General features: G+C 54.3%; 1 protein-coding gene across 1 annotated transcript in view; it reads left to right on the forward strand.

Annotated features, from left to right (window-relative positions):
* Positions 1-668: 668 nt before the first annotated feature.
* LOC140508388 (IgGFc-binding protein-like) overlaps positions 669-15169 on the forward strand; it is a 28306-nt gene continuing 13805 nt past the window's right edge. The window contains exons 1-13 of the mRNA XM_072616229.1: positions 669-798; positions 1004-1057; positions 1302-2576; positions 2872-4025; positions 4217-5273; positions 7710-8317; positions 9165-9726; positions 9972-10540; positions 10977-11511; positions 11891-12090; positions 12204-12345; positions 12775-13433; positions 14396-14933. Of these exons, the coding sequence (XP_072472330.1) occupies positions 684-798; positions 1004-1057; positions 1302-2576; positions 2872-4025; positions 4217-5273; positions 7710-8317; positions 9165-9726; positions 9972-10540; positions 10977-11511; positions 11891-12090; positions 12204-12345; positions 12775-13433; positions 14396-14933 (7468 nt within the window). The 5' untranslated portion in view covers positions 669-683. The remainder of the gene's footprint in view (positions 799-1003; positions 1058-1301; positions 2577-2871; positions 4026-4216; positions 5274-7709; positions 8318-9164; positions 9727-9971; positions 10541-10976; positions 11512-11890; positions 12091-12203; positions 12346-12774; positions 13434-14395; positions 14934-15169) is intronic.

A 15169-nucleotide genomic window follows, 5' to 3' on the forward strand; every position in this document is an offset into this window, starting at 1 on the left:
AATGAGGATAATAATACCTGCTTCATAGGAGCGAGGACCCAACAAGAAAATGTGTATAAAGTGCTTTATAAATGTTAATATTATGCCTTACAGTCTCTACTTTTTGCCCATCTCCATTTCCTTCTGTATCCCATCTCATTGTCTCTTCTCAGCTATCTCTCATCTTTGTCTCTGTATCTAGATTCTCTGCAGTCTGTTTCACTCTTTCTTCTTTTCCTGTCTTCCTTTGTCCTTCTCCTGTCTCCTCTTTCTGTCTTTCTCTTTCTCTTTTGTAATCTCTCCATCCAGTCTTTCCCCCTTCTCTTCCCTCCACCCTTAGCCTAGCTTTGACAACCTCCCTGTCTCTTTCTATCACCATCCCTCTGTGTCTCTTCCTCTTTGGTCTTCCTCAATTTTCTGTCTGTCTCTCTCTCATTTATATCACTCTCTTGTCTATGTCTCTCTCTCTCTCTCTCTCTCTCTCTCTCTCTCTCTCTCTCTCTCTCTCTCTCTCTCTCTCTCTCTCTCTCTCCTAATCTTTTTTCCTACATCTGTCTCTGTCTTCTGTTCTGTCTCCCTCTTTCTATCTCCATCTTTGTTGTCTCTGCCCCTCTATCCATCTCTCCTTCAGCCATTCTGGGTGTTTGGTAATTTAAGCTCATTAAGGTTAATTACTGGCCCTGGTCTGCCCGGAGCCAGCACTAATGGGGACATCCGTGTGGGGAAAGGGTGGGGCTGGGAGCCCAGTGTTGGACTCAAGGGTTGAGGAGTATAAAACCCTCTGCAGAAGGAGCAACCCCAGCCAGGCTCCCCGGACAGGTGAGGCCCCAGCCATATCCTCGGCCAGTCTTTTATCCTTCCAGCTGAGTAGGATGCTTGGATCTTTTTCAAGGGGCAGGGTTGGGGTGGAGGTAGTTATGAGAGGTTCCTGGGGATATGGGAATGACTCCACTTAGGTTCAGTAGGGTATGCCAATAGGCCCAGGTGGAAGAGCATCTTCTCAATCTTTCTCCATCTCCCCCAGCCATGGCTCCCTGTTTATCTACCCTGCTCTTCGTTCACCTCTGGCTCCTGTGGGGTGAGTGTTAAGGAAGGGACCTGGGAGGCAAGGGGACTAGTGCAGCTGAACTTGGAGAGCTCGCTCTGAGCCAGGAGGTTCTACAGTAGGGGGCTGGCTGTGAGGAGGGTGGGCTGTAGTGAGCTGGTTGGTTAGCTCTAAGTCAGAGAGGGGGGTCTGCTCAGGGGCTGGAGCTGCAGCAGGGCGCTGGCTGGTAGGGGTGGCCCAGGAACTTGACCCAGCTCTCTCTGTATCCTCCGCCAAGGTTCAGTCACCGGGAACCCTCTGGGCCGCTGCTTCCTCACCGCCTTCCTGCAGAATGGGGGCGCGGCGGGGCCAGACTTCCGCCTGTACTTGTCCTCGCCGAAAGAGGTGCCAAAGTCTGAGCAGGGGCTAGCCCTGGTGACTGTGGAGGCTCGGGGGGTCGCCTTCCGGCAGCAGCTGAACCTGGAGCCCGGGCGCACACGAAGCGTTTGGCTGCCTTCGAGCGTGGAACTGCACGGCTCCGGAGTAAGCCTGGGCGCCGTCCAGGTCACGTCGTCACGGGATGTGTCCGTGACGGCCGTGAACGCCCGGCTGCGCTCTCTGGACACGGCGCTAATTTTTCCCTGCGACCAGCTGGGCAGGTACTACACCGTCGTCACTCCCGCGCTGCAACCCAGCGACAGGTACAAGGAGTTTGCGGTGGTGGCAGGTTCCCTGCCCACTCAGGTTCAGCTGACCCCGCCATGCGCTGTGACCCTGGGTGGCGTGACCCACCAGGCTGGTCAGTCCCTAGACGTCAGCCTCGGGCCCTTCGAAGCTGTGCAGGTGCAGAGTGAAGCAGACCTGTCCGGGACCTTGGTGAGCGCCGAGCGCCCGGTGGCAGTGATAGCGGGCCACAGCTGCCTGCACTTGGGCCGCGACTGCGAGCACGTGTCTGAACAGCTGCTGCCCAGGGGCCACTGGGGTCGCGTCTACGCCGTCCCTCCCTTTGCCACGCGAGTCCCTGGGGCGAAAAATCCCTTCGACTACGTCTACGTGGTATCGGACAGTCCCGGCCGCCTGAACTTCTGGAGCGGCGGCACTGCTGGCGAGCGAGCGCTGACTCCGGGCCAGGTCCTGCGTTTCTCGCTGGACTCGCTCAGGCCCTTGGTGCTCCAGTCGTCCGCCCCCGTCCAGGTGCTGTTCTTGGCCGGAGGCGGCTCCTGGGAGGGCGTGGCCTACGACCCCTGGTTTGCTCTGGTGCCGCCAGTGGGCTCCTACGGCCGATGCTACACCCTCACTGCACAGCCAGGATTCTCTAACTTGGCCTTGCTCATGGCCCCGAGAGAGGGGCTGGAGCCGGGGACAGTGCTGCTAGATAAGCGGCCACTGACCGACTTGCGTTGGCAGCCCATTCCCTGCGGAGATAGAAGCTTCTCCTGGGCAGAGGTCGCCTATGACACGGGAGGCGGCGGGAGCCACCAGCTAGAAACTCTCGGAGGCCAAGTAATAGGGGTCCTCGGCTGCGGGATCTCGAAAAGCGCTGGCTTTGGAACTCAGGCAGTGCGGGAGGCTGGTGAGCCGGGCTGCCAGGGCTTTAGAGAGGTCGGGGCTGGGGTCATCTGAGTCTCTGGGGGGGGGGGGGGGGGGGTGTGGACTGGGACAGGGAAGTGGGGAGAGGAGTAGACGTCTGAGTCCCTAAGGAAGGTGGGGAGCCCGAAGGACCTGGGGACTGAGGAGGGGAGGAGAGGGGAACTTCTGAGCCTTTGAGGGCTTGAGGTACACGATCTCGGTAGAGAGAGAGAGGAGCTAGAAAGCTGGACACCCGGGTGCAGGTCTCACTCTCGCTACTTCCCTCTGGTCCCCCACAGTCATCCAAAGTGGTACTCCATCCGAACGTCTGCAAGATTTGGGATCCTTAGTTCACTCTCCACAGATCTCCGGGCTACAGACAGGGCCCCATCACCTTTCTCAGCTTCTTCCCCTGCCCCACCCTCAGCCCAGGACCCTTCCCCAAGCAGGATCCCTCACTCTGCCGAACCCCGATCCCTTCCCTCAGTCCCTGCCCTCGCCACCAGGGCTTCCCCTACTTCCTTTTCCTCTGAATCCTGGCTCTGTCTACCCACCATCCTGCAAGGATTATTTCTGCGCCAAGGGTACATCATGTCGCCTGGTGAAGAACTTCCCTCAGTGCGTGGCCCAAGGGCTACCAGTGGCTGTGGCTGAAGCTGTAGGCAAACCTGTGACCATCACTGAGCCTGAGTCTTTGTCTGGGGCCAAAACCGTGGCTGCTTCCGGGGCTGTGATCAAGCCTGCAACCATCTCAGAACCTGTGGTTTTAGCAGGGCTTGTGAGTGGCTCTGTGGTGGGGTCTGTGGCAGAGACCCTGGGAGGATCTAAACCAGGACCCATTGTTGTGCCCGGGCCCGGGCCTGTAGGTGGGTATCTATCAGAATATCAGCCAGGACAGCTGAGTGCATCTCTGGCAGAACCTGAGTTTGAGCCCATGGAGGGGTCTGTGGCACAATCTGGAATTGGGCCCATCAGGGAATCCGTGTCAGAATCCGGGCTTGGGAACATGAGGGTGTCTATAGCGGAATCTAGTCTTGGACACATTGGGGTATCTGGGGGGAAATCTGAGCTTGGATCCATGCCAGTGTCTACGGCAGAATCCAGGTTTGAGTCCTTGGTAGTACCTGCAGCGGAACCCGGGCTTAAGAATGTGCTGGACCCAGCAGAAGACACCGTGGTCGTAGCCGAGCCTGTGTCTGAGCCTCCAACTTCACAGACTTGCTGGGCGTCGGGACTCCCCTACTTTCACACCTTCGACGGTCGTTCCTTTGCTATGCCAGGAGCCTGTGCATACACAGTGTGTCGCTCTACCCAAGGTGTCCCCGGGGCGGGGCTCCCAGCCTTCCACGTGTGGGCTGGTGGCTCTGGGGGCAGGTTGCCGCTCCGCTACGTCGCCTTCAGTGTATTCGGCCACACGATCACAGCTGCCAGATACGAGTATGGATTCGTCAGGGTAAGAACCTGGCCCCCAGTCCTTCCGCTTTAGAGACCCCAGGCATCCGCGACCCAGGCCCATTCCTTTCCTATAGATCTAGGAATGAGGGACCACCCACTCCCTCCCCGGAGCCCCTTTGTTCCGCGTTCCCATACCCTGCTTCTCTTCCTCAGAACTAATGAGTCCTTCACAGATCCGTCTCCCCGCAGGTAGACCAGCAGCGAGTCCGGCTACCAGTGACCCTGGCAAGCGGACGGCTTTTACTCTCTTACCGAGGAACTGAGCTGTGGGTCGAGGCTCAGGCAGAGGCAGTGACCGGGACCGGAATTGGGATTGGGACCGTAGCCGAGGCAGGGGCAGGGGCAGAGGCAGGGTCCGGAACAGGGAAGAGAACCGGGACCGCAGTCAAGGCAGGAGCCGCAGCTAAGGCAGGGGAAGGGACCGGGACCGGGACCAAAATTTGGGCAGGGATCGGAGCCTCAGCCAAGACAGGTGCAAGACCTGAGATTTGGGCCAGAACCGAGATTGGGGCCAAGGCAAGGTCAGAGTCTGGGGCTAAGGCAGATTCAGAGTCTGGGGCTTGGATTGGAACCAGTACAAGGACTGGAGGCAAGGTAGAGGCCGCAGTAGGGTCCAAGACTGGAACTGTAGCCCAGACAGTGGCAAGGGTAGCGTCGAAGACCTGGACTGGGACTGAGACTGCGACTGTAACCGAGCCAGGGATAGGAGTCTTGCCAGGGGCCAGATTCGGGTCTCAGGTGGCTTTCCGCCTGGTCTATGACTGGCAGCAAGCCTTGTGCCTCACAGTGTCTGGAGGGTATCGGAGCCACGTGGAGGGTCTCTGCGGAAACTTCAACGGAGAGCCCGCAGACGACCTCAGCCTGCCGCAGCAAGACACTGTCCTAGGTTCTGACCCAAGGATACCTGGCCCAGTCCTTAGTTCCTCTGTCTCTGCCAGAGTCTTTGCCCAAGCTTGGGCCTTGGAGCCGTCTAGTGCCTCCTGCCACTCGCAGTGGGGGTCTTCATGCATTCTGGACCACGAGGTGCCAGGGGTGAAAACTTGTATGCTCATGGAGAGCCAGCTGGGCCCCTTCGGAAAATGCCACCACATCCTGAATCCTAAGCCTTTTGTACTCAGTTGCTTGGAGGCGGCTTGTGCCTTTCCTGGTTATAGACCGGTGATTTGCCGAGAACTGGAGACATATGCCCGTGCCTGTCAGCGGGAGGGAGTATCCCTGGGCCTCTGGAGGCTCCTGACCAGTTGCCGTAAGTGCATGAGGGTTTTGGAACAGAGGTATGGTGATCGTAGATTCTGGGGTGTCTTGTGGAGGCAAGGAGGTGGGAGTCAAGGACCTCTGGGTCCTTGGGCTGAGGAATCTATGAATTTCCTTGGGCCGGTGAGCAGTGGATTTCAGGATCCTAAGGAGCAGATGAGAGCTCCTGTGATCTGGGTCATAAGGGAAGTAATAAATCATTATCAGCAATTTGAATAAAAGCGCTTGTGGAATGCCTGCCGAATTTTCAGATGGCAAACAGTGGAAAGGGTTATTTCCCCATCTTCTCTTTCCAGTATCCCCTCTTCCTCACCTCCCTTTCTCATGGTCTCCTTTTCCTCCCCATTTCCCTCTCAAACATAAAGCTACTGTTTCTTGCTTATCTAGTCTCTTCCATTGATCTACTGCCCTATTTTTAAAAACTACCAAAATTTTTACAACTGCTGCCTTATGCTATAGTCTGAAGTCTAGTCATGCTATACCCCTTCTTCCTCATTATTTTTACTGAGGCTTTGCTTCTCCCACTGAATTTCTTATTGTTCAGTCTCATATCAGACTTTTTGTGACCCAATTTGGAGTTTTCTTGGTAAAGAAATGGGAGTTTGCCATTTCCTTCTCCTACTCATTTGACAGATGAGAAAACTAAGGCCAAGAGGGTTAAGTGACTTGCCCACGTAAGTGTCTGAGGCTGGATTTGAGCTCAGATCTTCCTGACTCTAGATCTGGCACTTATCCACTTGGTTACCTAGCTGCCCCATATCAACTGAATGTATTAATTCTAATTCAAATCCCTAATTTATTCTAATCTCTAAATTTTATCCCTGTAGTAATTTAATATAGCATTACTTCTACACATTAATTTCAGTGAAATTGCCATTTTTATTATGTTAGCAAAGCCCAGACATGACCAGAGAACATTTCTCCAATTATTTGTCTTCCTGTAGAGTGTTCTGTAATTATATTTATATAAATCTTGAATGTGTTTTAGTAGGTAAAACTTCTAGTTATTTATACATTTCAAAGTTATTTTGAATAACTTCTATTGTTGTTTCTTTCTGGCTTTTTATTACTGTATAAAATGCTAATAACATTTGTGGGTTAATTTGGGTCCTTCCCTCTTCTTTTCCATTCTGTTCTCTTCTCTTTTCCTCTACATCTCTATCTCCCCTTTCTTCCTTCACCTCCCTTCTCCTTCCCTGAATGTTCAGATGACACAAAGCTGAGAGATCTGAGAGATTCTGGATACCAAAAAAAAAAAAAAAAGCTAATCAGGCAACAAGTTAGAATTCTGGATCCAACCTGATAATATTAAAATTATTAGTGATAAACACTAATTCCTTTACTTAGGTCCAAAAAGTCAGCTCTACAGTTGCAAAATAGAAGTCTGGTAGAAGGGCAGATCCTGTGAAAGGTCTGGTGAGGTTTTTGGCTGTAAACTATATTTTTTTTTCTTTAGTCGTTTGTCAGTCATGACCAACTCTTCCTGACTCCATTTAGGGTTTTCTTGGCAAATTGCTGAAATGGTTGGCCATTTCCTTCTCCAGCTCATTTGACAGATGAGAAAACTGAGGCAAAAAGTGTTAAGTGACTTGCCCAGGGTCACACAGCCAGAAAGTGTCTGAGGTCACATTTGAACTCAGGTCCCTCCTGACTCCAGACCTGGTGCTCTATCCACTGCACCGCCTAGTTTCTCTAAGCTAAACATGAGTGTAATAAAGCAGTCCAAATAGGAAATCATGTATGGGTCAACAGAGGCATAGTGTCCAGGACAAGGGATGAGATGCTCCCTGCTGTCCTCTCTCCTATACAGAGTGCATCTAGAATGTTGTATTCATTTCTAGGTACCACTTTAGAAGGGACAGTCAGAGGAAATGACTGGAGATAGTGCTGTACAAGAATTTGTTGAAGAAACTGAGATTCTTTAGGCAGTACAGAATCCTTGGGGTGAGAGTGGAGGGGCGGTGCATCCATGATATCCAGCTTCCAGAATAGCATGTGGAAGTGGGATCTTGGCTCTGAGAGGGAAGAAGGAGGCAGGTGCGGTAGATGGATGAAAGGGAGATTTTCAAGTGGTTGCTGGAGCTGTCCAACAAGGGCCTGGGCTGCCCCACGAGGTTTAGAGTTCTCTGTCACTGCCGCTTGGTCTTCAAGCAGAGTTTGAATGACCACTGCTGGGGGATACTACAGAGAAGATGCTTAATATGGATTAGGCTGATATTCCGAGGTTTCTTCCCCCTCAGAGACTGAGGATTCTGTGTCCTGGGGCGGATGAGAGAGCTAAGGGTTTCTGGATCCTAGGAAGTAAGACGGCTCTCTTGGATCCTGGGTGATGGGAGGGCTGGAGACGTTTGACTCTTGGGCATGGAGCCTCCTGGGGAGAGATGAAGGGGCTCATCATAGCCCCTCTTTATCTCCTTTCTCCATGAAGACCGGATATGCGGACCCAACAGTCACTATGAGCCATGTGGCTCAGCCTGCCCTGCCACGTGTGCAGACCACGAAGGGGGATCCCCCCAGCAATGCGCACTGCCGTGCCTGGAGACTTGCGCCTGCGACCCTGGCTTTGTGCGCAGCGGCCCAACCTGTGTGCCTCGAGAGGGCCCAGGCTGTGGCTGCCTGCTGAACGGACTGCTTCTGGGGCCTGGGGAAGCTATTTGGGTGGGCCGGGGCTGTGGCCGCCGCTGCTGGTGCCCTGCCAGCGGGGGCCAGGCTCTCTGTCATGCAGCGGGCTGCGGTCCGAAGGAGCGCTGTGCGGTGTCTGGGGGTGTGCGGGGCTGCCGGGCCACCAGGATCACCACCTGCCGCGCTGCAGGCGCCGGACACTTCGAGACCTTTGATGGGCACCGCTACCGCTTCACTGGTTCCTGCAGCTACCTGCTCAGCGGCCTCAGAAGCTACAGCTCTAGGACAAAGCAGACCCTCACCCCCTTCCGTGTCCTACTCAACGCTGGGCTTACTGGAATCCCAAGAGGGGTCGAGGTCTATGTACCAGGCTGCCATATCCGGCTGGACCGGGGCCAGTCTGGCAGGGTTCTGGTAAGAGACGGAGAGATCCTCTGGCTCTGTGTCTTTGTTTTCATGACCCTGTGGCCCAGTCCTCCTTTCTCTTGGTTCTTGTCTCTTTGTTGGTCTCCTGGTCCCTTCGGCCTGCCCTGGCCTCCCCACCCTACCCCCACCCCACCCCCACCCCGGGCCCCACCGCACCCAGGAAACTTGCTTATCTCATTGCCTCTGTTACTCTCTTTCTCCATTTCTGTCTGCATCTCTCTTTCTCCATCTCTCTGTATCTCATTTCTGTGTCTCTCCATCTGTGTCTATCCTTGTGTCTCCCTCTTTCCAAATGTCTCCCACACTCTCTCTGGGCCTCTCTTCCTGTGTATCTCTGTCTGACTAGAGAGATGGTGACGGTTGGCTCTCCCTGTATCTCTCTGCCTCTGACTTTCTGTATGACCTGCACCCTTTATGTATGTCTCTGTCTCACTGTATCTCTCTGTATTTTCAGTGTCTCATTATCTCTGTCTCTCCATATGTTCTTCACTCTTTCTCTTCTGTGTCTCTGTCTCTCGCTATGTCTCTCCTCTCTCTGTGTGACTTTCTCTTCCTCTCCTTTCTCTGTCCCTCTCTGCATGTACTTCACCCTCTCTGTCTCTGTCTTCCTCTGTACCTCTCATTATCTCTACATAGCTCACCCTCTGCCTCTCTGTATTTCATTCTATCCATTTGTCTTTTGTCATCTCTCTTTGTGCCTTTCAATATATTTGTCCCTCATCTTTTCTTTTTATCTGTTCTTCCCTGGATTCCTTCTTTCTCCCCACTCCCAACATGGTTCATGCCAGTGACTTGTGTCTCCTGGGCATCTCTCCTATGTCTGTTATGTCTGCAGGTGAATGGCACACGGCAGAATCTTCCATGCCAGGTGGGCGATCGTGTCCTGGTTTTCCGCAGAGGGTGGGACACTGTTGTGAGCTGTCCTTTCGGCCTCGAGGTGGCCTTTGATGGCGGCAGCCACCTGGTCCTGGCGCTGCCTAGGAGCTATGCAGGACAAGTGGCTGGTCTCTGTGGGAACTTTGATGGAGACCCAGCCAATGACCTGTTCCCCATATTGGGACCTCTCCCAGTCTCTGGCTTGTCTGGTGCCTTGGCCCTGGTCCGTAGCTGTCGTATTGGGGCAACCCAGGACTGTGAGGAAGTGGTAGAAGGAAGCTGGAAGGGAACAGTTAGCAAGTGCAAGGGAGCCATAGGTGGCTGTGATGTCCTCGTAGTCTCTGATGGACCTTTCCGTCTGTGCCACCATCAACTGCCCCCCCAAGGCTATTTCGATGACTGTGTTCAAGATGCGTGCCTCATTCCTAGGAGAGGGGCCTGCCCAATCATTAGGAACTATGCGGCTGCCTGCCAGGAGGAGGGGATCCTCATCTATCCATGGAGGACCCCAGACTTTTGCCGTGAGTTCAGGGATCCTGACATCTGGGCCCTTGTCTCCTCAGGAACCCATGTATCAGAGCTTTCAGCCCCTATTTCTGCCTCCTTAGGGATTCAGGGAACTGACCTTTAGGCTGCAACTATCAGGCATCTAAGCCCCCATTTCCCCAAGAATCCAAACATCAGGGGGTATCTGGCTTCAAAGGGAAGTAGAAAAGGTCTGGGAGTCCCTAGAAAGCATCCATTCACTTGGCCTATTTCCCCACAGGTCCACTGTGCCCTGCTCATTCCCACTATGAACTGTGTGGGCCCGCTTGCCCTGTCACCTGTAAGAGCCTTTCTGGGCCTGCAGGTTGCCAGACTGGACGATGTCGAGAGGGCTGTGTGTGTGACACAGGCTTTGTGCTGAATGGGGCAACATGCGTCCCCCTGCATCGATGTGGCTGCCTCCTCTCTGGCCACTATTATGAACCAGGCCTGAAGCTCCCAGGGATTTGGGGGGTGCCATGCAGAGAGCCCTGCATCTGCCAGCCTGGAGGTCAAGTGTTCTGCCCCTGTGAGGTTTCCCAGGGTGCCCTGTCCCATGGAGTCTCAGACCCAGGGCTCTGCCTGGTCTCTGGAGGCCTTTATTTTCGAACCTTTGATGGTATCACCTTCCGTCTCCATGGGCGCTGCTCCTACACCCTGGCTGAGACAGTCCCCAACCGTCCAGCAGGCCTCCTACCCTTTTCAGTGAAGGTGGAAAATGAGCCCAACAGGGCTGTCTTCAACCGTATTGCCCTCATTGCTGTTGGACACCACTTTGGCCTTGATCGTGGGGACTGGGGCTATGTCATGGTGAGTGGTGCCAGCCTTCAACATCCCTGACATGCCTTGGGAGCTGGAGAGAGGGCAGGACCAAGAGCTCGAGACTGAAGAAAGGCAGGGATGGAGGGAAGTCTGGGAGTCATCACAGAGATGGAGGATTCAGGGCCAAGGCAGGGCATCCTTGAGGTCTCTGTCTCAAACTCTTTCTCCAGCTAGATCTCTGGCTATCATTTTGTCTCTTACATATCTCAATTTGCCTCTGTTGCTTTATTTCTGTGCATCCATTTGTCTGTCTCTCCATCTCTTTTCTGCTTCTCCCATCTTCCCATCCCTTACCTCCTTTCCTCTCTCATTTTCTACTTTCTCATCTCCTTGACTTTATCTTTGGCCATTGACTCCACAAAGCCTGAAGATTACTTCCTGTTTTTAGGGTATCTCCTTGACCCCATCTCTTTCCTGACCCCAGGTGGATGGAGTACGATTCTGTCTTCCATTTGGACTTCCTGGAGGTGGGATCCGAGCCTTCATGCAGGGAGCATCAATGGTGCTAGTAGCCCAGGGAGGGCCTCGCCTGCTCCTGGGCCGGGGCCCCCACCTCAGCCTGACACTGCCTGCTACCTATCAGAGCTACATTCTGGGGCTGTGTGGGAATTACAATGGTAACAGTGAGGATGACCTAATATCCTTGGCCCCAGGCCCTGGCCTTCAGTCCTGCCCTCTGCCCCAGCCCTGCCCCAGCCCCGGTTGCCCCACTGTGGGGGAGGCTGAGAGTGCCCCATTCCGGGGGTCCGACTCCTGTGGGCTTCTGTTGGCAGCCCAGGGCCCATTTGCCCCCTGCCACCACACTTTGCCCCCTGGACCCTTCTTCCAAAGCTGTCTGGCTGATGTCATCCGTAGCCGGGGGAGCCACAATGTCCTGTGCCACTGTCTCAGGAGCTATGTGGCTGCATGCCAGGAGGCAGGTGCCCATGTGTTGCCCTGGAGGAGCTCAGCATTTTGCCGTGAGTTTGGACACCAGCAGATGTCCCAGAAGAGAAAGGGTTGGCTACAACTATGCTAAGGCCCAGGAGTGGTGGACAGGCAGGGGACCATGTTTGGGAGGCCAGGGACTGAGCTGGGTATTTGGGATCAGACAGAAGGGTTGGTGCTGACCAACCAGTAAAACCAGATAGTGATGTTAGGGACTTCTCAGTCCCAGGCTGAGGAAGAAGGCTGTGCTGGGAATCTGGGGAATTTGGGGTGCAGAGGCTGGAGTCAGGCTATCCAGAAAACACGTGGGACAGAGATAGAATATGGGTTTGGGGACCAGAGAAGACTGAAGCATAGGCAGGATAGGGCATCTATGGGAGCAGGACTGACTTCCCACCTCTATCCCCACAGCCATGCGCTGTCCTCGGAACAGTTACTACAGTCTATGTGCAGACCCTTGTCCAGCTGCCTGCCCAGGCGTCCAAGCCATTGTCCCGATCCCAGTCCGATGCACTGAGGGCTGCCAGTGTGAGCCAGGCTTCTTCCCAGCTGCAGGGGCCTGCGTCCCCCTGAAGAATTGTCCCTGCTTCCACCAGGGCCTCTACTTTTCGGTGAGAGTGTTGGGATGTTTCTCCCCTGCCCTCCTCTCCAGACCCATTCCTCCCTTCTGGTCCCAGGGTTTGCTTCAGGCTTGATCTGATCTCTGTCTCTCCTCTGACTTCAGCCACGCCAGCCAGTCCTCACTAATCAATGCATGTCTGCCTGCTCCTGCCATCCGGGGAAAGGAGTGACCTGTGTCCCACACCAATGCCCCAAAGGGCACCTTTGCAGCATCAATAATGGAGTCCTCAGCTGCCTCCAGCCAGGTGACCTGGATGCTAGTACCTCTTAGGGAGCTTGAAGGGTCTGAGTGCTTGGGGACCTGAGGGCATAGTGTCCCCCAAAGCAATGGGACCTGGCTTCTCAGCGTGGCTGGGGGTTGGGAAATCAGGCTTCTGGGCCTTGGGGGGGCCTGCTACTGTCTCCCCAGTTAGGATGTAAGCTCCTAGAGAGTAGGGATTGTTTCATTATTTACAGGTCTAACTCCAGCACCTAGCCCAGTGTCTGACACACAGTAGGTGCTTAATAAATGCTTGATAATTAATTGATTGATTAATTAATTAATTATTTGGATGCCTGGGGTCCCTGAAGTTAGGCAGGTGATGGGTACAGAACACCTAGGTCCTCAGGGAAATGGGGGCTAAGGGGCTGAACCCCTGGGTGCCTAACTCTTCCCCTCTCTTCTTCTGCAACAGCTTACTCTCTGGTGTCCCCAGTCCCTCTGACCCCACCACTGGTCCCAGGCAATGACCCCGCCTGTCCCCTGTACTCCCGCTATGTCCCCTGTGGCCCAGCCTGTCCTGCTACATGTGCTAACCCAGCAGCCCCAGCTCACTGTAGCCTGCCCTGTGCCTCCATCTGCCAATGTGTGCCAGGCCGACTTCTACTGGCCGGACGCTGTGTGCCCAGTGAGCAATGTGGCTGCCTCCTAAGACCAGGCAAGGCCTTCTGGACAGAGGGCTGTGCACGACGCTGCCGCTGCCCAGTAGCTGGGGGCCCTGGGAGTACTGGCATCCAGTGCTGGCCTGCCCGGTGTCAGGGCCGCTGTGAAGAAGCCTCTGGTGGAGGGCATCGCTGCCAGCTGATCCATCTGGGCTCTGGGACCCACCGCGTCACCTGCACCATATCTGGTGATTTCCGCTTCCAGACTTTTGGAGGTGCCAGATACAGTTTCCCTGGCTCTTGTGTATACCAGCTGGCGGGCCCTTGCAGTACTAGTGGGAATAGTGGCCTTGACCCCTTCTACTTGGACATGACCACACACATCCGACCCCTTGGCTGCTCAAAGTCACTGACCCTGCAGGCCTGTGGCCTCAGGCTGGACATGAGCCCAGTGGACCCAAACCTCCTCCAGGTAAGGCCTGTCCCCTCAACCATTGCTCCCCACTCTTCCTCACTGAGACCTTCCTGACCCATCTTGACCTCCCACAAACCCCTCCACTGTTTTTCAGCGATGCTTAGTGATCCTTACAGACTTATCCCTGCTCTCCCTAATCATTTCACAATTTCCCAGCCTTCTCTTCAGGGAATACACAAGCATTTGAATTTCAAAGCCCCTTTCCACCTGGTTCCAACCTACCTACCCAGGGTTATCACCCATTTTCCTTCTCTTACTCTAAGTTCCAGTCTCATATTCCCCTTCTGTAAGTCCTCTCTCCACGTCTTTGCACAAGCTGTATCTCATGCCTGGAATGCACTAGCTCCTCACTTCCAAATCTTGGAACCCCTAGAACTCTTCAAGGCTCAGCTTCACAGTGCCAACTCAGAAACCAGGCCTCTCTCAAGTCCCCACCCCCCCCCCCCACTTCCTAACCCTCTCCCCAAATTGCTTTGCACTTAATTATCTATATGCACATTATTTTCTCTCAATAGAACACATGTTCTTTGGGAGCAAGGATCTTTATATTATTCCCTTGGCATCCTCAGAATCTAGCACAGGGCCTGGCATATAAGAGGAACTTAATCAATGTTTGTTGAATGACTGTGGGAAAAGGATTAGATTGCTGTGCTCCCAGAGGGCGGAACCAAGGAGCACTGCATGGTGACCTCAATGGAGAAAACTTGTTGTAAAGGAAAAACTTGCCACAATGAGAGCATTCCCAAGTTAAAAGGGGTGCCTGCCTCAGGTGGGAGTAAACCCAAGGCTCTAGGCCTGGGTTAATGGGGTTCTTAGGTTCCTGGAGCGTTCATTGGATGCTAGGTTCCCTAAGGCTGGAATGAATAGGCTTTGGGAACCTTGGACTTGGAAAGACTGGACACATGTGCATCCTCTTGCCTGGGTAAATAACCAGATACCTGGGTCCTCCTTCCCCACAGGTAGATGGCATTCTTGAGTCATTGCCCTTCTTCCATGGACGCTGTCTTCGGGCCTATACCTGTGGGGGTCAGCTGTGCCTGGACACAGCCTCAGGCCTCTCTCTGACCTATGACTGGGACAGTCTGGTCCGGCTCTCGGTACCCCAGGCCATTGCTGGAAACCTGTGTGGACTCTGTGGGGACATGGCTAGAGAGCTACCATCATCTCAACTCTCTGGCCTGGCCCATTCTTGGAAGGTGGCTGAGATCCCTGGTTGTGGCCCATCCTGCAGGCCACACTGTCCACCCCCTTGCCTGGCTACTAGGCGCAGTCACTACCGAGGGCTGGGCTACTGTGGACTTCTGGGTGCATCGACCGGGCCCTTGGCCCCCTGCCACCCGGTCCTGAATCCCATTTCCTTCATGGAGGACTGCCTGGATGATGTGTGTCAACATCGGGGCTGTCATCAAGCTTTGTGCCGAGCCCTTGTGACCTATGTGACGGCCTGTCAGGCACGAGGGGTCCGTCTCAGGCCCTGGAGGACGCCCAATTTATGCCGTGAGTGGCAGGGCCAGGTGCCAGAGAACCCAGGGTGCTGGGGGCCAGGGAGCCAAGCCCCAGAGTCCTTAGTGGGCAGAGGATGGGCATGCAGATCACCCAGGCTTGGGGTGCGGGGAGTAGTGAAGAGGCTTCTAACTTTTAAAGGTGCTTACTGGCTGAGGCTGGATTAATTGGAATATTCTTTTTTTCCTTGATGTTTTTATCCATCTCCATGTTTCTCTCCTGGTCTGTAT

Source organism: Notamacropus eugenii, chromosome 5 (assembly GCF_028372415.1).
Source record: "Notamacropus eugenii isolate mMacEug1 chromosome 5, mMacEug1.pri_v2, whole genome shotgun sequence".
Classification (NCBI taxonomy): domain Eukaryota; kingdom Metazoa; phylum Chordata; class Mammalia; order Diprotodontia; family Macropodidae; genus Notamacropus; species Notamacropus eugenii.